Genomic DNA, 23982 nt, shown 5'->3' with positions numbered 1-23982 from the left:
TGGGGAATGGTCTTAACCAAACCTTATGAAGTAGGGTCTTAGAATTTTTAAGATTCACACTTCTCTGATGTCTAGCAAGATTAGAGCTCTGACTGAATGTCCTTCCACATTGCTTGCATTCGTAAGGTTTCTCCCCAGTGTGCCTTCTCTGATGTTTAACAAGATAGGAGCTACAACTGAATGACTTTCCACATAGCTTGCATTCATAAGGTTTCTCCCCAGTGTGAACACTGTGATGCTGAGCAAGACTGGCCCTGTACATAAAATTCTTTCCACACTGATTACTTTCACTAGTTTGTTCTTCAGTGTGCATTCTTTGATGTTCAATAAAGGATGAATTTTGAGAAGCAACACAGAATTCTCTGGAAGCAAAGTTACTGGGACTAAGACTCATGAATCTTTGTAGGTCTATTTCTTCCACAGGAGGGCTCACATCAGTTGGATTCGCCTTCATTTCTGGTATGATCTCTCCTAAAAGAAACAAACAGAAGGAACTTCCAGGTTAACATGATTGCAGTGTAGAAGCAGGTCTCTTTCTCTCTTCATGACCTATGTTAAATTTAATTGTGGTTGGACTCTGAATATTTATGTCGGTGGTCGCCAGGGATTTAATTTCTAAATCTCAAAATGAATTACTAAGGTAAATGGAATTTATGGTAGTCTATTTACAATAGAGGACAGATATTAAGGAAGAGAGAAGAGGGGAGAGAGGGACAGGGAGAGAGCAGAGCATGAGGGAGGGAGGGAATAAGGGGGGGAGAGAGAGAGAGAGAGAGAGAGAGAGAGAGAGAGAGAGCGAGAGATAGAGAGAGAGAGAGAGAGAGAGAGCGAGCAAGCGAGCGAGCTCTCTGGCTTCCTGATACCAGTTAGAAATTCTAAGCCCCAGCTTAAAAAAAAGTCTCAAGATGAGGGGTCTTTCCTGGAGGCTTTACACCTCCAGAAAGGCGGGGTTCACTAAGACTTTCACTCACCATCTAAAGGGAAAGCAGTCTGAGGTCTCTTACAGGAGTTCAGGGGTCCAGTTCTTCCAGTCCAACTCTGAGTCAGAGATCTCCCCTAGAATCCAAGCTCAAGAGATTGATCTTGCAGTCCAACTCCAAGTCACAGATCTCAATCCCTTCTGTTGTCCTCTTTTTAAGGATCATTTTCTCTTGTGTCACCTCCCCTAAATTTCATATCTACCAATCACAGCAGATGCTCTGCTCTTTGAACTGCCCAGAAGGCAATTATCGGATTCTAATTTGTTACTGGCAATCACACACGTGGGTCACAGATCTCCAACCTCATGATTAAGTGGGAGATTTACCCCTTTGGTGAGCACATCCAACATGGACAGATCTTCCCACTCAACTTCAAGTACTATGCTTAGATTTCTGGGGGTTAAATCAACAAAATAGAATGGCGATTACAATTTAATCTTCACAAACAAGGAAGAGCTAAGTACCTTTATTGTTACAATCAGGGGAGAGCTAAATCCAATCTTCACACCTACCCATATAGACTACCTCAAAAGTCCCCCCAAAACAAATTCATATGAACAAAGGTATACCACAGTAGGGTGCAGCATTGAAGGTACATGGGATTTGGGCATTTCCACACTGTAAGGAGATGAAATCGCTTCAACCAAAATGACAGCTGATCAATCCTGCCACACGCACTTATGTAGCCACGTAATCAAGAGCCAGTGTACTACAATCAGCAAGCTAGCAAGAGGCACCTCTAGGTCCTTGGCAGCTAAGACTACTAGGAACTTACCTCTGAGAGCAGCTAGACTTGAGACCCCACAGGTTAATAGTGAGGACCTTGGGTGCAGAGATAGCACAGAGAAAGGTGTCACACAGTAAAAGTCTTGGAGACTCAAGAGGTGGCCTCAGCCAAAAATCATGTTCCCTCGTTCAATACACAGTCAATCAGTAGATTCTTTCATCAGCCTCAACTCCAGCAAGCTCCATTCCAAGTGTCTCATTCAAACTACCAGAACAGTCACATAAAATTTCCCAGAAGACCAACTTCCCTCAGGCCCATGTCTTTCTTTTAAATATTTTTTCTTCCATCACTTCCCCTAATTCCATATCTACCAATCACACACAGACACACAGGTCACAGACCTCCCACTTAATGATTAAGTGGGAGATTTACAACCTTGTTGATCATATCTAATATGGGCACATCTTTCCACTCAACTTCAAGTACTGTGTTTACACTCCTGGAGATTAAATCAACATACAGGGGGTTACAATCAAATCTTCACAATCAAGGAAGAGCTAAATACCCTCATTGTTACAACTAGGGGAAAGTCAAATCCACTCTTTACAAGTTCTGTGTTGATGTGATAAATTTTGCCTATATATCTTGCATAGACTTCATGTAAAATAGACATAAGACTTGATCTGTAAGTGATGGGTTTAGAAATTGTAGACATAAATGTGATTGTATCAGTTGCTACATTGGCCTCTGGGTGCAATCAGTATAGGGTGTAAAGCTAATAGATACACGATAGATAATTTTCTATGCAAAACAATTATTCTCATAATACAATCAACTGACGTTGTTGGAAAGCAATAATTTTATTTCATATTTGAAATTGACATCATTTGTTATCTTTTGATTACTGCTGCCCCAGAAAGGGAGAAAGGGGAATTTCCTTCACACAATAACATGACTGGAGCTGCATTGTGAATATCTTTCCACATTCCCTAACATTCATAACCTTTCTCCCCAGTGTGAATATTCTGATGTCGTTTAAGATTGGAGCTCTGACTGAATGTCTTTCCGCATTGCTTGCATTTGTAAGGTTTCTCCCCAGTATGACTTCTCTGATGTTCAATGAGATTGGAGCTCTGACTGAATGTCTTTCCACACTGCTTGCATTTGTAAGGTTTCTCCCCAGTGTGCTTTCTCTGATGTACAGCAAGACTGGAGATATGACTGAATGTCTTCTCACATTGTTTGCATTTATAAGGTTTCTCCCCAGTGTGCCTTCTCTGATGGTCGGCAAGATTGGAGGTATGACTAAATGTCTTTCCACATTGTTTACATTCATAAGGCTTCTCCCCAGTGTGAATACTCTGATGTCGAGCAAGATTGGAGCTATGACTGAATGTTTTTCCACACTGCTCACATTCATAAGGTTTCTCCCCAGTGTGACTCCTCTGATGTTCAGCAAGATTGGGGCCATGACTGAATGTCTTACTACATTGCTTGCATTTATAAGGTTTCTCCCCAGTGTGAATACTCTGATGTCGAGCAAGATTTGAGCTCTGACTGAATGTCTTTCCACATTGCTTGCATTCATAAGGTTTCTCCCCAGTGTGACTTCTCTGATGTTCAGCAAGATTGGAGCTCTGACGGAATGCCTTTCCACATTGCTTGCATTCATAAGGTTTCTCCCCAGTGTGAATACTCTGATGTCGAGCAAGATTGGAACTCTGACTGAATGCCTTTCCACATAGCTTGCATTCATAAGGTTTCTCCCCAGTGTGACTTCTCTGATGTTCAGCAAGATCGGAGCTCTGACTGAATGTCTTTCCACATTGTTTGCATTTGTAAGGTTTCTCCCCAGTGTGCCTTCTCTGATGTACAGCAAGATTGGAACTCTGACTGAATGTCTTTCCACATTGCTTGCATTCGTAAGGTTTTTCCCCAGTGTGACTTCTCTGATGTCTAGCAAGATTGGACCTCTGACTGAATGTCTTTCCACACTGCTTGCATTCAAAAGATTTCTCCCCAGTGTGCTTTTTCTGATGTTGAGTAAGACTGGAGCTCTGACTGAATGTCTTTCCATACTTCTTGCAGTCATAAGCTTGCTCACTAGTGTGTACTCTCTGATTTTGAGCAAGTCTGGCCCTGTGCATAAAATTCTTTCCACACCGATTAATTTCACTAGATTGTTCTTCAGTGTGCATTCTTTGATGTTCAATACGGGATGAATTTTGAGAAGCAACACAGAATTCTCTGGAAGCAAAGATATTGTGACTAACACTCATGAATTTTTGTAGGTCCATTTCTTCCACAGGAGGGCTCACCTCTGTTGGATTCACCTTCATTTCTGGTATGATCTCTCCTAAAAGAAACAAACAGAAGGAACTTCAAGATTAACATGGTTGCAGTGTAGAAGGACTCTTTTTCTTTCTTCATGACCTAAGTTAAATTTGTGATTTGACTCTGAATATATAGGTAGTCACCAGGGGTTTAATTTCAAAATCTCAAAATGATTTTTACATTTACAATATAGGGAAGATATTAAGGAAGAGAGAAGAGAGAGAGGGGAGAGGGAGATAAGGAGAGAGAGAGAGGGGGAAAAAGAGAGAGAGAGAGAGAAAGAGAGAGCGAGTGCGCGAGAGCACTCTGGCTTCCTCTGATACCAGTTAGAAATTCTAAGCCCCAGCGGAGGGGGGGTGGGGGGGAAGACACTCACGATGATGGGCCTTTCCTGGAGGATTTACACCTCCAGGGTCACAAAGTCAGCCTTTCACTCACCAACTGTGACCATTGAAAAGGAAAGCAGTCTGAGGTCTCTAGCAGGAGTTCCTCCAGGAGTCCAGTTCCTCCAGTCCAACTCTGAGTCAGAGATCTCCCCTAGAATCCAAGCTCAAGAGTCCTCTTTTTAAGGATCGTTTTCTCTTGTGTCACCACCCCTAAATTTCATATCTACCAATCACAGCAGATGCTCTGCTCTTAGGACTGCCTAGAAGGTAATTAGTCGATTCTAATTTGTTAGCCACTATCACACAGGTGGGTCACAGATCTCCTACCTCCTGATTAAGTGGGAGATTTACACCCTTGGTGAGCACATCTAACATGGGCAGATCTTCCCACTCAACTTTAAGTACTATGCTTACATGTTTGGGGGTTAAATCAACAAATAGAAAGGGGATTACAATTTAATCTTCACAATCAAGGAAGAGCTAAGTACCTTCATTGTTATAATCAGGGGAGAGCTAAATCCAATCTTCACACCTACTCATATAAACTACCTCAAACCCCCCTCCCCAAAACCAAATTCATATGAACGAAAGGACTCCACAGTAGGGTGCAGCACTGAAGGTACATGTGATTTTGGCATTTCCACACTATAAGGGGGTGAAATAGCTTCAACCAAAATGACAGCTGATCAATCCTGCCACACCCACCTACAGAGCCACGTAATCATAGCCAGTGTACTAAAATTAGCAAGAGAGCAAGGGGCACCTCTAGGTCCTTGGCAGCTAAGACCACCAGGGACCTAACCCTGAGAGCAGCTAGAATTGAGACCCTACAGGTTAATAGTGAGGACCTTAGGTGCAGAGATAACACAGAGAAAGGTGTCACATAGTAGAAGTCTGGGAGACACAAGAGGTGGCCTCAGTCAAAAATCATGTTCCCTAGCTCCATACATAGAGTCTGCCCTCCTCACTCAAACTTCTGACTGGAAAGTGAAGGAAAAACCAGCATAGTGATGGCAAGGAAATACAACTTCCAAATACCAAGAAAAACAAGAAGAAGGCATTGACAATGGGTAATTTTTAAGGAGAAGAAAAATCCAAACCAGAGGAAACAGCAAAAGATAAAAAACAAGTAAATGCAGCAAAATTCCGACCCCCCTCCCCAATGGAAATTGGCCACAAACTCTGGAAGAACTCAAATCAGAGCTTATGAGAAAGATGGAAGAGTTTTGGCAAGATAAGTGAGAAATAGTTTAAAAAAATATTTAAAGACTGCAACTCTCAATTGGAGACCTAGATTAAACAGCTAGACGCCATGAAAAGCAGGATAGGCAAAACCAAAAAGGAAAATCAAAAGAGTATAGCAGAAAACCAATCTTTAAGGATCAGAATTGGGCAACTGAAAACCAATGATCTCACAAAACAGGAAGAATGAATAAGTCAAAGACTGACAAAATAGAAACATATCTCACTGACAAGATCACTTTCCACAAAAACCAGTCTAGAAGAGACAATTTGAGAATCTTTTCTTGTATTTCTGTCTCTGAGCTCTGTGAATTTTAGATTTTCTCAATTTTGCTTAGTCCATCACCCAGGAGTGTATACACCCACACTACACTGGCATGTGCTAGCAAGTGACAAATCAGAAACTGACTATCCCCTGGACTGTCCTAAGCCAAGCTTGAGCCACTATTGGCAAATGTGAGACACAGGAAGTGATGTAGAGAACTGCCTTTGGAGTTCACATGACTTCTTGTGGGGACTGCCTGGGCACCAGTTGACCCTGGAACTCAAGCCTGGAGGAGCTCCTCAGACGGTTTGAGACCGTCATGTAGTGAATGATAAGACTTATTCCCCTTTCCCTTGGCTCTCTCTGGAGGCCCCCTTGGCCTAGGCCTTTGAACTCCTACCTGGCTCAGCCTGAGCTGGAGCAGTTTAAATCTTTCTCCTCTCTCTCTCGCTCTCATCCTTAATTTCTTCCTCCTATTTTAAATAAATCACCATAAAATTCCATTCTGACTTGAGTGCTTAATTGGGATTTAGAAATTAAATCCCTGGTGACCAACTAAATTTATATATTCAGTCTCAACCCCAAAATTTACCCTTTACAGCTCCTTGCTCCATTTTCAATAGGGTAGGTAACAGGAGGGGCCTGGGTGGGCAAGCTGAGAGGGAGACGTTATGGGCCCAGAATGCCAGAAGGATGAGAGGTAGGAGAAGTAAGGGAAGGGAATTGGGCAGGGTGGGAAGGAAGAAGGGGTAGGGACTTAGGGGGAGGAGTCAGAGAAGGTGGGGTAGGAGGCATGGGGAGGGGCTAGGGAAGAGGAGGTAGAACAGGCAGCATGGAAGGGGAGGGTTCAGGGCAGGAGGCATGGGCAGGGTGGGGGGTTTAGGGCAGAGGGGGAGGGGCAGTCAGCATGGGTGGGGGGAAGAGTGGGTTGGGTAGTTATGAGAGGGAATGGTTTGAGAACTAGGAGTCATATTGTGGAGCAGGATGGGACAGAGATTCTGATAATGAGGAAATATGGAGAGATAAGTCACTTCTATTTTGGGGTGGTTTTAAATTTATTTCAATATTTTTCATAAAAACCATGATTTCCCTCAAACTCTCCTCCACAATTTCCAGTTGACTTGAGTTATACTCAAGCTGAGCTTTTAGTTTTGCATTTTGTTGAGTAGTAGAAGGAACAAATGGTCAGTTTGAACAGAAAATGTGTTTTACAAGGGGAGGCTGACCTGAATCTCTTATTTTTTAGCATATTTATGGTATTTTCCATGTCTCTCCTAGAGAAAAAAAGATACAACACTGTACCGATAACAATTACAATTACACCCAGGATCAGTGAGGAGCACAGCCATTGCCATACATTCTCTGGGATTATGAAATAGACAAAGAACAATGTTAGTTCAATTTTGCTTACTTTACCGAGAAGTCAGTTGTTAATTTGGCTGTATACTGGCTCTAACCACATTTTTTAGATGTTTGGGTGTGGTCCTCTTAAAAGTTTTAATCCAATTAACTCTTCTGGGTGAAAAGTCAGAGCTGGACAAGGCTAAAACGTTAATACAATCACTCTCTCTAGCAGTGCTCCTTTTTCAAGGTTTTTCTCACAGTTACTTAAGAACACTCCAGTCAGTTAGTATTGCCAGCTAGGGTCACTTAATTGGGTAAACTATTCTCTAGGGCAAGGGAGAATTGGAAACTGTAAACTTACCTCTTCAGCTGATTTGGGTGGATTCAAAATAAGCTATTAAAAGTTGACTTAGGGATAGCCACAACAGTAAAGGAAAAGTTTAGGAAAGTTAAGAAGATTGAGGGTATTTCATCACAACTGACTTCATCAGCCAGATTGTTAAATTTATGATTGGATTGAATATATTAAATCCCAAAAATGAATTACTATAGTCAGCCTTTATGCTCACCATGTGTTAATTCAATCAGCAGATTCTTTATCAGCCTCAACTCCAGTAAAACTGCTTTACAAGGAGGTTCCACTCCAAGTGTCTCTCTTCACTCCAAGTGTGTCTATGTGTGTCTGTTTCCACTTTTAAAGACCGTTTTCCCTTGCATCACTTCGCCTAAATTTTTACGTCTACCAATCACAAATGATCCTCCACTCCAGGACCGCCCGCACTTTCACACATGGGTCACAGACATCCCACACAATGTATGAAATGGGTGTTCACACCTTTTTGTGGATAAAATCCAAAATGGGTAGATCTCCATACTAAACTTTGAGTACTGTACTTACATTTTTGGGGTTTAAAACCTAAAAATAGTCAGGGGATTACAATTTAATCTTCACAATCAAGGAAGAGCTCATTCCCTTCATTGTTACAATCGGGGGAGAGCCAAATCCAATCTTCACAGCACCTAGAAGCCTCTCCTTACCCTGACTCTCCCATATCTCTTTTCCCCTCCCTCCCTCACCTGGGCAGCAGCTAGTCAAGCCTTCTTGTTCCAGCATCCACAGGGCTTCCCTCTGCTCCAAATAAGATAGGATGTCTTCTGAGGGTGCTGGAAGCCCTGAGCAAGGGAGAATAAGTTGAGGAGGATAGAGAAACTTGTCACTGAGTTTTCTTTAGAGAAAGTTTGGGGAGTCCAGTGACTCCACACAGAAACTCTGTCCATGGGGTTCCCACAGGAGTCTGACCTCACACATCAGTGTCTGTAATGCAGGATCCCAGAGTAGGATGTTCCTGTTACCCTTCTGGGGGGATCTCAAATGATAAACAGCCCTGATCCCCCATCCTGTGCTGGTCCATTCTGGAAGAAACTCCTAAACTTGGTCTGAGGGTCATTATTTTGGGTCACTCTGAAATCCAGACACGGGGACCTTGAGGGATCAGCTTTTGTCCCATCACCATGCCTGTTTCTCCCTCCCTGACACCTCCTTCAGTCTTGTGGACTCTTCTCTCAGGGAGCCACTGCTTCCTCTCCTAGGGAACTCAACAATCCTCCTTGGGCCCAAGGCTCTCTCAGCCAGTCCATTCATCTTGAAAATGATGGAGAAGGGCAACTAGGGCCTGCAGGAGGATTACAGAGCCTCCTGGGGGAAGAGTCTCCATAGCATATAGGATGGTAAGAAGAGTGGGAAGAAATTCAGGAAACTAATCTGAAACCAAAATGTTAGGTTCCAAGTTTGCATTTTGACAAATAGCTCTTATGTGGGTGACTCAGAACAAGCCTCTTGATCGAATCTATTTTCTCATCTGAAAAATGGGGATAATTCTATCACTGAATTAGGAAGATGAAGGTGAGGAAAAAGTGCCATAACAATAGAAAAACCCTCAGCAGAGACCAGGGCCAGGAGCAGGTCTTTATGAATGCTTAATCCCTTTACTACCTTCCTTATCAGCTCTGTTGAAGGCTTAGGGTAATAGGAAAGAAGACTAACAACAAACCATCTCTCCTGGGGTCACCTAGGAGCTGTGAGCTATGAGTTTATGCTGGTCACAAAGAAAAAGATCCCCAATAGTAGATCCATCCTAGAGGGGACGAGGGTGGGAAGAAAACTTGCCTGAAGTTTTCCTAAAGGGGTTTGGCAGAAATAATTCCGTGCCAGGGAGAGGTGAGACGGAATCAGCTCTGATATTACTTCCACGTCTGAGATTCTCCAACACACATTTGATCTTAGACTTCAGGAGCACCAAAGGGAGCCCCCAAAGTCCCCTTACACAATGCAAAGGCCTTTTACAGGAGAACCCTGGCATACCAATCCTCGACCCTTCCTCCCGATGGAAAACTGCTCCCAGTCCTGCCTGCTGCAGAGAGAGATACTCCCTTGGATGGCAGACTTGGGTGGCAGAGAGAGGGCTCCTTACCCATAGAGAGCAGGTTCCAGGCATTCTCCAGCATCACTTCCTTGTACAGCTCCTTCTGGGGAGGGGACAAGAGGTGCCACTCCTCCCTCGTGAACTCCACAGCTACATCCTTGAACGTCACCACCTAGAGCAGGCCAAGGCAAAGCAAAGAGGGCTGAGAGCCAAATGACAATGAAGATAACACCTCTGTTCAGTTAGAGGAAAATGATCCACAGAGAAAGGAGGGGCCCAAAGGTACAACCCTTTGTCGGTCTCAGAACCAGCCCTGGAAGCTGACTCTTTTAAGAGCTCAATGGAGGCTTGAGAAAAGCAGCTTTTGGGTGCTCTGAAAGGAAGCCAAGGAGTTTCTAGAGTGTGAAAAGAAATCTCTAGGGAACCTCCAGTGCAGCCTGGATCCGAAGGGCCCCTGTGGTGGGATGTAGGAGTCAGTCATGTGTCTGTTGTCCTGTTGCTGTGTCCCAGGGCAGCCAGCGTCAGTGTGATAATCACCAACATGCCAGAGCCCAAGCCATGGAGGGCTAGCTAGGCGGAAGGTAAAAGGCAGGCGAAGGAAGGAGAGGGGGCTTTTATACCTCCCCTAGAAATAAGTGGCTCTCTGGGGTGAAGATTTCTTGATCTCTGGCAAGCCTAGCCTAAGCAAGCCGAAATGAGGAGATACAGAAAGGCTGAGACCTCTCTTTCTACTAATAAATGCTCATCAATCTGGTAATGAACCCCCAGATGAATGTTTACTTATTTTATTCTATTTATTTATTAAACCCTTACCTCTGTGTGTATTGGCTCCAAGGCAGAAGAGTGGTACGGGTTAGGCAATGGGGGTCAAGTGACTTGCCCAGGGTCACACAGCTGGGAAGTGTCTGAGGCCAGATCTGAACCCAGAACTCCCATCTCTAGGCCTGGCTCTCAATCCACTGGGCTACCCAGCTGCCCCCTGAATGTTTACTTATAACTCTCTGGAAGGCATGAGAAAGAAGAGAATGTGTTGAAGACAGCTCGATGACGTAGGACATAGCACAGGTGACCAATTCTGTGAGGAGGCTGAGCTGATCTCTGATTATTTATGTGAATCTTAAAAATTCTCAGACCCTACTTCAGAACACTTGGTTAAGCCCATTCCCCATTTAAACAATGAAGGTACTTGATCAGGAATGTGAGACCTCTACTCCACCCCTACTTAAGCATACTTTATGGGAAGATAAAGTTGTAAACTCCTTGCTGAACAATGAAAAGTACTTAACCCATACTTATAAGGCAAAAAACCCTTAAGCTGGGCCTGTTTTTAGATCTAATACAAAAGGGTGCTAAGTACCTATAAAGGTCAGGCAACTTGGGAACTTGCTCAGAAAGTTTAGTCTACTCATGTGTGAATTCAGAATGGTCTGTCCTTTGGAAAAGGTCTACTGTGATTGGTAGATGTGAGAACTTAGGGGAGGTGACATAGGAGAAAATTCCCTTTAAAAGGAGATCTAAAAGAGGTCTCTGGGAATTCAGCTGAGAAAAGCTGAATTGGAGGAGGCAGCTGGCCAAAGCTGCCTTGAAGGGCTTGATGGCTGAACTTGATTGAGCTAGCTGAAGCTGAACCGGTATCTCTCTGAACACTAGAATCTTGCTTAGGACAAATCTTGTGGTGAGTGGATAACTGATCTCTCTCTTAAGGCTTAAAAGCCTAGGCTATCCCAGGCTGGCCTATCTCTTTTTCATTGTTTCCTCTTTCTTTCTTTCATTAATTCCTCATTTGTATAAATTAAAAGCTCTATAAAACCCAGCTGACTTGGGTATATTTAATATTTGGGAATTTTTCCCTGGTGGCCACTTATTTGATTTAAAACAAGACACTGTCTTGAAACCATATTTTCTGCAGTCACAATATAAACCAAACACTCTTTTAATTGTAACATTTACTTACTGATCCTATTTACCAGTAACTGCTTTTGTCCAGGAACTGCCTGACTCCTGCTTCTCTGCCTCCTGACTCAGCTATACATTCAGCTAGGCTGCAATAGGGGAAGTATAGAATCCAGCTCTTGGGCCTTTCATCACTGTTTTAGCCTCATTTCAAAACATTCACAGGCCTTGGAAGATTCAGATGAGCCCCAGGGAGTCAGCTTTAGTCTTTCTACACCCCCAACCCATCTCAGAAATGTCTGGTTTGCTGCCCAAAGTTGGGGCCCTGACCTTGCACTGGACCTACACAAGAATCTCTTCTTAGTGTGAGGAGAGTGGAAGGGCTGGGGTATTGCTTAATTACTGATTATTCCAGTCAGTCACAGTGTCCCTGATTATCCCAGCTCTATAACTACTGCTAACCCTCCATCCTATGATAGACAATACTTACCCTATGTGTTCTTTGTTCTGTGTTCCCCCAAACCTATCAATGAGATCTAGCCTTCTGCTTAGGGTTTGGAGCATTAACAGAAGAAAGCCCCTGACCCCTTTTATTGACAAGCAGTATTCCCCTGCTTAACTTCCTTGGAGAGCTGCTGCAGTTTACCCTCTGGTTAAATTTCACTCCCAACATCGGTAAACATGAGCTTCACAATGAAGAGGAGTCTGCAGTATTCTTAGGAAAAGACCCCAAAGGGAAGAGATCATTTGCTTCTTGAACAACCCAAACAGCAGAAATGCAGGAGGCCTGAATAAATGAAAACAATAGTAGTAACAGAAACACATCAGAGAGAGCAGAAAGAGGCTTCTTTGAAAAACTACAGATAAGGAGAAAGGAAGGAAGGAGGAAACCCAGCAAGGCTAAAAGTGAAAGTGAAGACTGAAGGAATCATGGGAAGAATCTTGTGGTGTCCCATCTGCTCCAGGAGAATGCTTCTTGTTTGGATTACAGGACCAGAGGGGAGAAGAGGAGGCAGATACAGAGATTATGGGGACATACAAAGGACATCTCAAAGCCCAGAAACTTTTATTTCTGTTCCCTCTACATTCAACACCTATTCTGCCTTTCTGGGGATTCCCCAAGAGGCAAAAGACAGCCCTTGCCCTCTAGGAGCTCACAGTCCAGTAGCAAAGGGAGACAATACAAAGCCATAGACACAAAGCAAGCTCTGTCTAGGAGAAATAGGGAAGAATGGAAAGAATGAAGGCACTCTGACTAAGAGGGATGAGGGAATGTTTCCTGTAGAAAGTTTTTAGCCTTTAGTTGGGGCTCACAGGAAGTTTAAAGGGGTCACTGATCTCAAATGTGGAGGGAAAATATTCCAGACATCAGGTAAAGCCATGGAAAATGCCTGGAACTAGACACAGTAAGATCACATGGTGGATAGAGTGCCAGATCTGGGGTCAGGAAGACCTGGGTTCAAATGTGACCTCAGTCACTTCCTAGATGTGTGATCCTGGATAAGTCACTTGATTCTGACTACCTAGACCTCATCACTTATCTATCTTAGAACTGACCCTGAGATGAAAGGTAAGGGTTAAAAAAACCTTTGCTATTTTGGAGACTGTGACTAGAGAACTAGAGATAGAAGGTCCTGGGTTCAAATATGACCAATAACACTTCCTACCTATGTTAACCTGAGTAAGCCACTTACCTCCGCTTGCCTTCCTCTTAGCCATCTTCTGCCTCACAACAGATGCTTACCATCAATTCTAAGACAAAAAGTAAAGGATTTTTTAAAAAGTCTGTAGGTGAAGAAAGCCAGGAGACCAGGTTCCCTAGATCTAAGAATACAGACTGAGGAATAATGAATAAGAAGACAAGAAAGGGGACTTAGAACACCAAACAGAATGTTTTGTATTTGATCCTGGAGGGAATAGGGAGTCACTAGGGTTTATGGAGGAGAGTCACATGATCAGAACTGAGATGTAGGAAAATCACTCTGGTTGGAGAATGGAGGAGGCAATGGAGTGGGAAGAGCCTTGTGGGAAACAGATCCAGCAGCAGGTTGTCTCAATAGTCCAGGAAAGGGGTGATATGGGACTCCACCAGGAGGATGGCAGTGACACAAGATAGAAGGCATCGATTTCGAGAAATGCTATAGAAACTACCAGGTGCTGGCACCATGTTGGATATGTAGGTAAGGGACAGTGAGGAGTCAAGGGGGGCTCCTTGGTTTTGAGCCCGAGAGACAAGAAGAATACAGCTATCAAGAAGGTGGGGGTTCTGTCTAGGTGGGAGAGAACAATGTATTTGGGACACACTGAGCTCAAGATGCCTACTGGTCACCTAATGTGAAATCCCTATAAGAAAACATGAGATGAAAGACTAGGTAAGCACAGAGATTAGATAGCCAAAAACAGGGTTAGAAGAACTCCCTCACACTAATCCCACTGTTATAAGATCTAGAGGAGGAGCCAGCAGAGAAGACAGAGAATCACAGGTCAGAGAGGTAGGAGCTAAACCGGTAGAGAGAGAGAGCCATTTCCTAAAACTCTAGAGAGAAGAGAATATCGAGGAAGAGAGAGTGGGCCAAAAGCAACAAAGGTTGCAGATAAGGCTGAAGAGGAGGTTTCTATCATTTCAGAAAGATAGAGCATATAGGGGAGGAGGTATGGAGAAGGCAAAACCTAAATAGATGGGAAAAGGATGGAGACCCTACTTGACATGGAAGGGGGGTCCACTGATGAATGTTCTCATGGGTAAAGGGATATGAGAACTCACACTGAGGCCAGAGAGACTTGGTGCCTGGAGTCTACTTCTCCTGGGGGAGGGAAGGAGGCTGCAACTTGTAGTCGGGGTGGAGGTTAGGGTGAGGGTTAGTCCAGTGTGGCACTTGGAGGACAAGGATAGCTTTGACCCAGGGACTAGATTTCTAGGCAAATGGAGAAGAAAATAAAGAGGTTAACTGTGATAAATGAAAGATGAAATGCCTGAGGAATCAAAGCTCTGCTCTTCTGAGCACATGAATTTATTAAAGCAATGTATGCCAACTGCCCAACCAATAAGGACCAGGGCCTTTCCTGGGCTTAGGCCTAGACCTTGAAATCAGGGGGAAAAGAGACTTATCTATTTTAAAAGAGATGAATTAAATAAAACCAATGAATGCAAAGGAAACAATGCAATGTTGTGTCATCTGCTTTCTAACTAGAGGAAAGATTAGGGACTTGCTAAATTAGGATGGAGAAGGACGACAGAGGAAGTTCTCTGAAAAGGGGTTCCATTCCTTCCCAAAATCTGTAAGCAATCAAAAGAACAAAGAAACAATAATTGATTGATCTATATAAACCCAGTTTGCAGATAAGACCCACTAAATGCCTGAGATATACAATGAGAAAACTCCTTCCATCAGTCTCAGAATCTGACTTTGTTTCTGGTCAACCTAAGCTCCAGCATTAGCTGAGGGTCTCTAAACAGCAGGTACAGGCAGTCCAGTTTCCAAGTCAGGCAGGAAGAGGTTCAAATGATGCAACTTGGCTTTCTCCCAATTCTCCTGATTGAATAAACTTTCCTCACCAGACAGAATTTGGACAAGGCACACACCTGAACAGAAGAGAACTGAGCCAACTCCAGCAGTGAGTCACAAGATAAGGAATGTTTCCACAATTCACCCCTCACTGCCCCAAACCCTTCCTTCCTTCCCAAAAGGGAATCAGCTCAGGAGATGGCACATGGTCAGCTTGTTCACAAACCTTACAGGAAACGCTGACACCATGCTTTATGGGAACACTGAGAACAGAGATTTTCTGGAAACAGCAATTAGGTCAGCCTCAACATCTCTCTTCAGAGAGGGGGAACTCCACCCTTTAGTCCACATAAATTTCTCTAATGAAACCTCACAGAAACTGCTTTAGATTGAACAGAATTTGTATAGTTTCAAATCTAAAAATGTAATCCAGGAGAAAAAAACGTAATTTCACCCCTCATGCCATGAGGAAGAGGACATCTGACAGGGCTGGATAAAATCATAACAAAATTCATTTGGGAAAAACAAAAGATCAACCATATCAAAGAAAATGATGAAAAGAAGCCAGAATAACTGGGGAACAGCAGACCAGATCACAAGTCAGCAGTCATCCTAAACCTGGGGTAGAGGTAAAATAAGAAGATAAAGCAATGGAACAGAATAAGAAAATACCTCCTGTCAAGTGGCATGAAAGGGTGCCTCAGTGATGTTTTACCTTGCAGTTCAAGGACACAAAAGCTTAGTTGAATTCCAGATAGAGGCAATTACCATAAAAAAGGAAAAGTTTGATTACTTAAAACAGAAAAATTTCTGTATATAACCTCTGTTCACCTCAGTTTCTTCAACTGTGAAATGATGAGAACAAGAACATTTACCCCAGAGGGTTATTACACAGATTGCTGAAAACAGAGTTTTAGAAGAACATAAAGCACTTCATTCTGTCTGTATCCCTTTCTTTGCCATTGAGCTCGATGTCTTTGTGAGAAGGGAACGATGTCTCTCTCAGGACCTCTGTGAATTTTAGATTTTCTTCACCCTGCTTAGTCTTTAGAATTTTAGCAACCAAGGAGGCAGCTGGGTAGCTCAGTGGATTGAGAGCCAGGCCTAGAGATGGGAGGGCCTAGGTTCAAATCTGGCCTCAGACACTTCCCAGCTATGTGACCCTGATCAAGTTGACCCCCATTGCCTAGCCCTTACCACTCTTCTGCCTTGGAAACAATATACAGTATTGATTCCAAGATGGAAGGTAAGGGTTTAAAAAAAAAAAGAATTTTAGCAACCAGGAATGTATACACCTGGGGAGAATGGTCTGTGACCTGTGTGTGGTAGCAAGTGACAAATCAGAAACAACTGACTGGCCCCCTGGGCTGTCCTAAGCCAAGTTTAAGCTACCATTGGTACATGTGAGACATCTTTGGTGGGTTTGGTGGACTTTGGAAGTGGAGCTTGTTGGAGGAGCTGGAAATGTGGGTCCCAAGACTGCTTCCCTTAGGCTGCCATGTGATGAGTGATAAGGCTGACTCCCCTTTTCCTTGACCCTTCTGAAGGCACCAGCCTCTTAGCTGGAAGCTGAGCTAGATTTTATCTTCCTGGGAAGACCCCTTGGCTGAGAGGCCTGTGAACTCCCTCTGGCTCAGGCCAGGCCCGAGTACATCTTTACTTCCTTCTATTGTAAATAAACCACCACAAAATTCCATTCTCACTTGAGTATTTCATTGGGATTTAGAATTTAAATCCCTGGAGACCACTAAAACATATATTTAGTCTCAAACCAAAAATTCACCTTAACACCTCCCTAACCCCATTTCCAAAGCAAACTCCCAGGCTTTCCAGAAACTTGCCCCTTTCTCTCCATCTTGTCCAACAACGGAAGGACTAGATCAGTGAGGAAGCCTACTGAACAGAGAAGGAATGTACCCACCTGCTGCTCAGGTTCAAACACCTCTGTTCAAGAACACTTGCAGACTTGTACAAGAATATTCATAGCTGTGCAATTTGAAATGGTAAAAAATTGGAAAATGAGGGATGCCCTCCAAATGGGAATGGCTAAAGAAATTGTGGTATAAACTGGTGATGGAATTCTATTGTGCTCAAAGTAATAATAAACTGAAGGAATTCCATGTGATCTGGAATGACCTCCAGGAATTGATGCAGAGTGAGAGGAGCAGAACCAGGAAACATTATCTTTATATACAGAGACTGATACACTGTGGCACAATCAGATGTAATGGACTTCTTTACTAGTAGCAATGCAATGATCCAGAACTATTTGGAGGGACTTACGAGAAAGAACACTATTCACATCCAGAGGAAGAACTGTGGGAAAAGAAACATAGAAGAAAAACAACCGCTTGATGACATGAGTCAGTGGGGATATGATTGGGGATGTAGACTCTAAATGATCACCCGAGTGCAAATATTAATAATAAGGAAATGGGTCTTGATCGATGGCACATGTTTTGTTTTGTTTTTTAATTTATTTATTTAGTAATTTTAGAACATTAATCCTTGGTTACAAGAATCATATTATTTCCATCCCTCCCCATCCCCCACCCTTCCCGTAGCCGACGCATAATTTCACTGTGTATTACATGTGTCCTTGATCAGAACCCATTTCCATGTTGTTGGTGTTTGCATTAAAATATTCATTTAGAGTCTATATCCCCAGCCATATCCCCTCGACCCATGTATTCAAATAATTGCTTTTCTTCTGTGTTTCTATTCCCACACTTTTTCCTCTGAATGTGGATACGTTTTTTCTCATAGATCTCATAGATCTCTCATAGATTCTCATAGATCCCTCCAAGTTGTTCAGGATCACTGCATTGACACTATTGGAGAAGTCCATTACATTCGATTGTGCCACGGTGTATCGGTCTCTGTGTACAATGTTCTCCTGGCTGCTCCTCTCGCTCTGCATCACTTCCTGGAAGTTGTTCCAGTTCCCATGGAATTCCTCCAGTTCACTATTCCTTTGAGCACAATAGTATTCCATCACCAACATATACCACAATTTGTTCAGCCTTTCCCCAACCATAGGGCATCCCCTCATTTTCCAATTTTTTGCCACCACAAAGAGCACAGCTATGAATATTCTTTTACAAGCCTTTTCCCTTATTATCTCTTTGGGGTACAAACCCAGCAGTGCGATGGCTGGATCAAAGGGCAGACAGTCTTTTAGTGCCCTTTGGGCATAGTTCCAAATTGCCCTCCAGAATGGTTGGATTAATTCACAACTCCACCAGCAGTGCATTAATGTCCCGACTTTGTAATATTCCCCCCAACAGCAGAAGGCTGTCTGTTTCCCTACAAGGAATGTTCTCCCTCCTGTCTCTGGCCTTGGAGCTTCCTTTAACTCCCAACAGAATCTTCACCTTGGGAACCAATGATCTCCCCTTAAGAGTCTTCCCTCCCATAATGCCTCCCTCCATTGTACCCAGAGTTTGTTTGGACATGGCTCCTGAGGGGTCTCCTTAGTCAGAATGGGGGGTTGCCTGGAGGGTGGCCGATGGCTTCTCCCTACCTTTGTGCTGAGCAGTAACAGGCACAAACCAGGGTCTTCCTCCACCCCGGCTGACTTGGGCTAAGAAATGGGAAAAAGGAGCTGGAGAGACCTGGGAAGGCTCGAGGACTTGAGGCAGAAGCCAATGAGCAGCACTGAGGATGGCATAGATGAGGGGACACCCTCAGGCTCTGCTCCAGACCAGACTCAAGAGAGAACAGGTGAAAAAAGGCAGAGGAAGAGGGTGTGAGTGTTGCCAGGCAAGCAGAGAGAGCAAGGATACAATCCCTAGACAGGGAAGAAGAAAGAGTCAGTGGTTGTACTTGGCACTCATTTGTGATGGGGAGAAATCTGACATGGGAGTCAGTGCCTGGGGTCAGCTCTTGGGGTCTGAGCTACCCAAGGGCCAAGGATTCACTACCAAAGCCAAGATGAGAGCCGAGAATGTGAGGACAGAAATGGCCCAGCAGGTAGGAGGGAGTAGCTTCCCAGCTCATCTTGTGTCAGAGCCAGGGAAAGGCCTCATTGCCTGATGGGACTCCCATCTGGGGCTGGAATGCACTGACCTGGGCTGGGAGTCTGTCCCTCTCAAAGGCCATCCCTGAGGCTCCAGGCTCTCTGTAGAAGCAGCAAAGTAGCTCCACTGAGTCCATCAGGTGAAGCTCCTCTATTTTTTTCCCAGCCTTGACTCTGTAAGGGTTAAACTTGGGCTTTTGACAAAATAAGAGAGCAGCTTTTAATCATTTAAGTTTTCAGAGAATTAATTTGTAAATTAATATTATCCCTTTAAGTCAGAGAAAACTTCTAGCAGCTTTTAACAATGAACAATTTAGTTAAATTAAAATACAGATAGAAAAAGAATATAGTAAAATGAATATAGTAAAGGAGAGAAACATAAGAGGTAGAGAAAGAAAATATCTCAGTTTTTATACTAGTTATCCAATAACTACCTAAACAGACTATATATACATAAAACTGCCTTGAACTACCACTAATAACAATCAGGTCACAAAGTTCCAGCCCAATCAAAACCAACTCAATCAGTATTTAATACAACCCCAAATAGGTCTGTCAGTGAAGACCAGCCACCTTTCCAAAAGTTCACAAAAGAAAAAAAATCTAACAGCCCAAACCCAAACCCCAAAACGCTCAAAAGTCTAAAGCCAAAAAGCCCTCTCAGTAAGCTGCAACCTGTCTTTACATTTCAGCAACTAATGGCTATCAGCAACTGACAGAATGATCAATTGATAGTGGTCCCCTTTAATACCCTTTTTCCTACCTCACTTCCTGTCTCTATGGTTCCTCCTTCCTATCTCTATGGTTTCTACTTCCTGTAACTGTGAGCTGGTTAATCCCTACACATCTCTATGGTAAGAGGAACTCTAGGTCCCCCATTAAATTAAAAAGGGAATAAAAAATTACTATTTCACCCCACTTAGGGTCTGGAGCCTCCTCCCCCGACTTTCTGGCTCCCCAAATGGTGCTCCAGCCAAAGCTCTTCCCAACAGGCCTCCCTTGGCCTAGGGAACAATTGACTGGTCAACCCTTCTGAGCAGCAGGAGCTGACCTGGAACCCCACTCCCAGGGTACTCCCTCCCTTCTTTCCCCCTGTGTAGAAAAAAGTCCATCTTCTTCACTGCCTTTGGGCTCACTCTCTGGGCCAATTGCCCTTGGTGCGATTTGAGAAGAAAACTGCCCTCCATTCCAGTTTGGGATCTGGCTCAGCCCCATCCCTCCTGGGGCCAGGCCCTGGGCTTTTGCACCCTGAGATGGGGAGGGAGAAGGAACTCAGAGGGGCAGAGGTTTTCCCTTCTCTTCCTAGATATGAGGCTGCCTCACAGGGATCTACAGGGAGTAAGATGCTACAGGAGTCACCAAGGGCCAGGCTTGGCCTCAGGGGACAGCCTGCTACCAGCAGAGGGGAAGGGGTAGCTTGGGAAGAGAAGAGGGTCTGAAGGGGCAGATGAGCACTCTGTTCCTCTTCTTCTGCCCCTTCCTTTCTCCCATCCTCCCAGACCCCCAAGAGGCAGCAGGGCTTTAGGATCCCACATAGAATGGGCCCAGGCAGAACCTTCAGGGCTAGGGATTGGAGCCTAAATCCCTCTTGCAGGGGGCTTAAGGAAGGGGCGTAAGGGCTCTTCCAGAAGACATAGCAGGGAAGCATGGGGAAGGAGAGCCAAGAGAGGGACTGGGAAGGCACACAGTCCAACAGAGCTCCTAGAAAGGAGGTGTAGGAATGAGACTGGAACAAAGAGGGACCATTTACAATGCTGGAAGCAGGGACAGGAGGGACAGTTGGAAGCAACAAAGAGGCTTGTGGGAAAGAGAACTAAGGAGGGGGCCTTTTGTTCTCTGGAAACTGCAGCAGAGGACCTGGGCTCAGGACTCAAAACTGAGATACCTGAGATTTGCCTCAATTTCTCCTTGTCCTGAATAAATAGAACGATTCCTCAAATCATTGGAGCACCTACCAAAGGGGCAGAGATACCACCATCAGCTGCTGAGGGGCTTTTAACCCTGAAACCTAATGGGGTCACTCCAAAGACCTGTCCCAACCTGTGCCTACCCAAGGAGGACACTAGTGGCCTGCTGTAGTGTAGTCTAATAGATAGTTTAGGTAGGAGGAAAAACCCACAGAAGCCATAGCCATTTCGCTCAGCTGAGCAGAGAAGACACAAACTGCTCGAGTGTCTCTTAGGGTTTCCTAATCCCTCCTTCCAAACCCTCCCTTGTTCTCTGACCTAATAAACTACTCCCTTCTGAGTAAATCACAGTCAGATCAAAGTTGTCTTTTAGAAGAAAGAAGGAGAAAAGGAGAGAAAGAGGGAACTGGGGAAGGCTAGTCAAGTAAATCCAGAGTAGAAGCCATTCAGCCTTTCACTTCAGGATTGTGTAGAGAGAGGAGGTTTTCTTGGGTCCCAGGTTTCAGCAAAGCCCTGGGAAAAACTTGGTTCCTCAAGTCACTGAAGACTCTTGTTTGGGGCAATGGTCTCTGTCCATCCTTGCTCAAACATCACCTCAGGGATACCCGTCTTGAGTCCTTTATTGAGAGGGAGGAGAGCCAGAGTGTCTAACTCATCTCCGATCATCTCTAACACACACACACACACACACACAGGGTCTCTCTATCTCCATCCCTTTATTCCCTTCTTCATCTATTATAAACATAATGGAGGGCAGAGACCCTGGAAAGACTCAAGTGTTCCTGGGGATGGCTGAGAGCCTGGGGAAACAGGTTGAAAGGTTACTGGGGTCTCCTTAGGGGATGGGGACCAGCCCAAGGGCCAGGGGGCCAAATCAGGGTGCCAGGAAAGGGCTTTGGCTCCTGGGCAGCCCCAGGAGAAGAAGGCAGACCTCAGGGATCCTCACAGAGGGCTGGGTCTGAGGGCAATACAGAAGAATCTCTAAGTAGGAGCTGGGAAACAGGACACCTGGGTCAGGAATCCTTAAACCCCTGGAATGGCTCCTCTCTCCTCCTAGACTCCACCCAAGGGTTGGGATTCCCCCTGGGCCACCACCACCAGGCTGGGCAGGAGAGAACTCCCTTTCCTCAGCATCCAGCCCCTCTTTTCCTCCCCATCATTCTAGGGACCCAACCCTGCCCTCCCCTCCCCTGCAACTGCCTAGATATAGCCTGAGGAATGTGGGGGCAGCAGAGAGCTCCTGGGTGAGAACAGGGTCCATGGGGTGGGGTGGGGGGCTGAGGGAATGTGAGGCCCACCGAGGGGCCATCTTGGAGTTCTGGGGTGGTGGGGTTTGAGACACCTGAGGAGAATCAGGCAAGTGGAGAGCAGTCAGTGGGGAGGAGGGGGGAGGAAAAGTAGGAGAACCAGAACCAGGAACAGGGCCTGCATGTGACCAAGAGACCAATGTAGGCCAATCTTACAAGAAACTGCCCAAAGCCAAAGCCTTGCTCTCAGGGGGTGTGGGAGGGTCTTGCAGGAGGACCACCTCATCTCTCCCATCCCAGAAGCCCTCAAGTGCCTGCTGAAGGCCCCCTTGGGCTGGGGGAAGATCATGAGGGCGGGGGAGTCCTTCCCAGTGCTCCAGGGGGGCCCAGCCAGCCTCCAGGGGGAGATCCTCCAGCCAGCTCAGGGTTCAAAGACAAAAGGGGGGAGCCGACAAGAGCACAGGAAGGATCTGAGGCCACAATGAAACCCAGGCCCTGTCCACTGGGCTCCCCGGAAGCCCAGGTGGGGTTCCCTTTGCCAGAGGGCAGTCCTCCCTCTGGGGAAGACCCTCCTCCTCCCTCAGCCCCTCAGCCCTGACTGCAGGACCTTCCTGGGGCTCTGCTGGCCTCCTGGGCTCTCTTCCCCCTCCCAGCCAGCCTCCATTCAGCCCCTCAGGTGACTTTGGTTGTGTCTAGCCTACCCTGTATCAAATCCCCCATGATGCTCCTGGGCATTCCCAGCCCTAATGGCTCCATCCACCACCACCCTGCCACAGCCTTGTCCAGGACACACCAGCCTCCTGGGGCGTCTATGAACAGCACCTCCAGCTCCTTGCCAGGAGCATCTTCTCTGGCTGTCCCCCAGGGGCGGCTAACAGGCTCTCCCTTCCCAGCTCGGACCACTGCCCTCCCTGGTTTCCCTACAGTTAGAACGACAATTTCGCCTCCTCCAGGACGCCCTCCTGAATTCCTCTTCACTCTCCACCCTCTCTGTGCTCATTATTGCCTGTTTTGTCAGAATAGAGCCTGCCTGGGGTGACTGAAGCAGAGGTTGACCAAGGAGGTAGGGAGCAGGAGCTCGGGGGTCTGGGATCAGAGACTGGGAGGCAGGACTCCTGGGTCCTTACAGGGCGCAGTAAAACTGCATCTGGCACTGCCTCCCCGTCCCCGGACACCCCCTCCAGGCAGGACCTTTTAGCAGAAAAGAAGATCCTGAAGAGGAATCCAGAGGCTACAGCCGACCCATGTCAGACACCAGAGCAGCCCCGTGATACACTGTACTCCGCAGGAAACTCGCACCCAGGCGCTGCCCAGTCCAGCTCCTCTCCGGGGCCAGCCAGCCCCGCCCAGCGGCATAGTCCCAGGACGTGGGGGGCGGGGTGGGGTTCGCGGCTTGGGGTTGGGGGGGAATCCAGGAATTGTACTCCAGCAGGCACAGTTGGGAGGTGTCTGCCCCAGAGGGACTCGTAAAAGGGAGGATTCCAACTCAGTCCTGCTCTCGGCTTCCTGCCCTCCCCCAGGCTCCTCTCTCTCTCTCTCTCTCCGACCCCCTTTCCCGCCACCACTTCATAATTACCGAGGCTGCAGGCGCGGGGCGGAGGAAGTTCCAGGGCCAGTTAAGGAACCACAGAAGGAAAAACTTTGGTTTTGGGGGAAGTGGAACTGGATTCGATCTCCTCTTCCGGTTTCCCGGAGGCCTCTGCGCCTCCC

The 23982-nt window shown here is 45.6% G+C and overlaps 1 protein-coding gene across 11 annotated transcripts; it reads right to left on the bottom strand.

The window, feature by feature from the left end:
* Window positions 1-2543: 2543 nt before the first annotated feature.
* On the bottom strand, window positions 2544-23980 carry LOC107652148 (zinc finger protein OZF-like). 11 transcript variants are annotated; one of them, XM_056820418.1, is made up of 6 exons: window positions 23849-23980; window positions 19169-19312; window positions 18624-18683; window positions 9750-9873; window positions 8356-8451; window positions 2544-4063 (listed from the first exon to the last, which is right to left on the bottom strand). In XM_056820418.1, exons 2-6 carry the CDS (start codon window positions 19253-19255, stop codon window positions 2697-2699), a joined length of 1734 nt encoding a protein of 577 aa, XP_056676396.1. In that variant the 5' UTR covers window positions 19256-19312; window positions 23849-23980; the 3' UTR covers window positions 2544-2696. The 11 variants fall into 11 exon arrangements, with proteins under 11 accessions (XP_056676396.1, XP_056676397.1, XP_056676400.1 ...); XM_056820419.1 differs by having other exon boundaries at window positions 19169-19292; XM_056820422.1 differs by lacking the exon at window positions 8356-8451.
* Between the last annotated feature and the right edge of the window lie 2 nt (window positions 23981-23982).

Source organism: Monodelphis domestica, chromosome 3 (genome assembly GCF_027887165.1).
Source record: "Monodelphis domestica isolate mMonDom1 chromosome 3, mMonDom1.pri, whole genome shotgun sequence".
In the NCBI taxonomy this organism is placed as follows: Eukaryota; Metazoa; Chordata; class Mammalia; order Didelphimorphia; family Didelphidae; genus Monodelphis; species Monodelphis domestica.
This window is presented reverse-complemented; position numbering and strand designations above follow the sequence as displayed.

Coding starts and splice junctions, on each gene's coding strand:
- LOC107652148 (XM_056820418.1), bottom strand. CDS start 19,255: ATGGACTCAGTGGAGCTACTTTGCTGCTTCTACAGAGAGCCTGGAGCC. Junction 9,874..18,623: donor TGTTACTGCTCAGCACAAAG/GTAGGGAGAAGC, acceptor GGCCTGCTCTAG/GTGGTGACGTTCAAGGATGT. Junction 8,452..9,749: donor CTGGAACCTGCTCTCTATGG/GTAAGGAGCCCT, acceptor TCCCTTGCTCAG/GGCTTCCAGCACCCTCAGAA.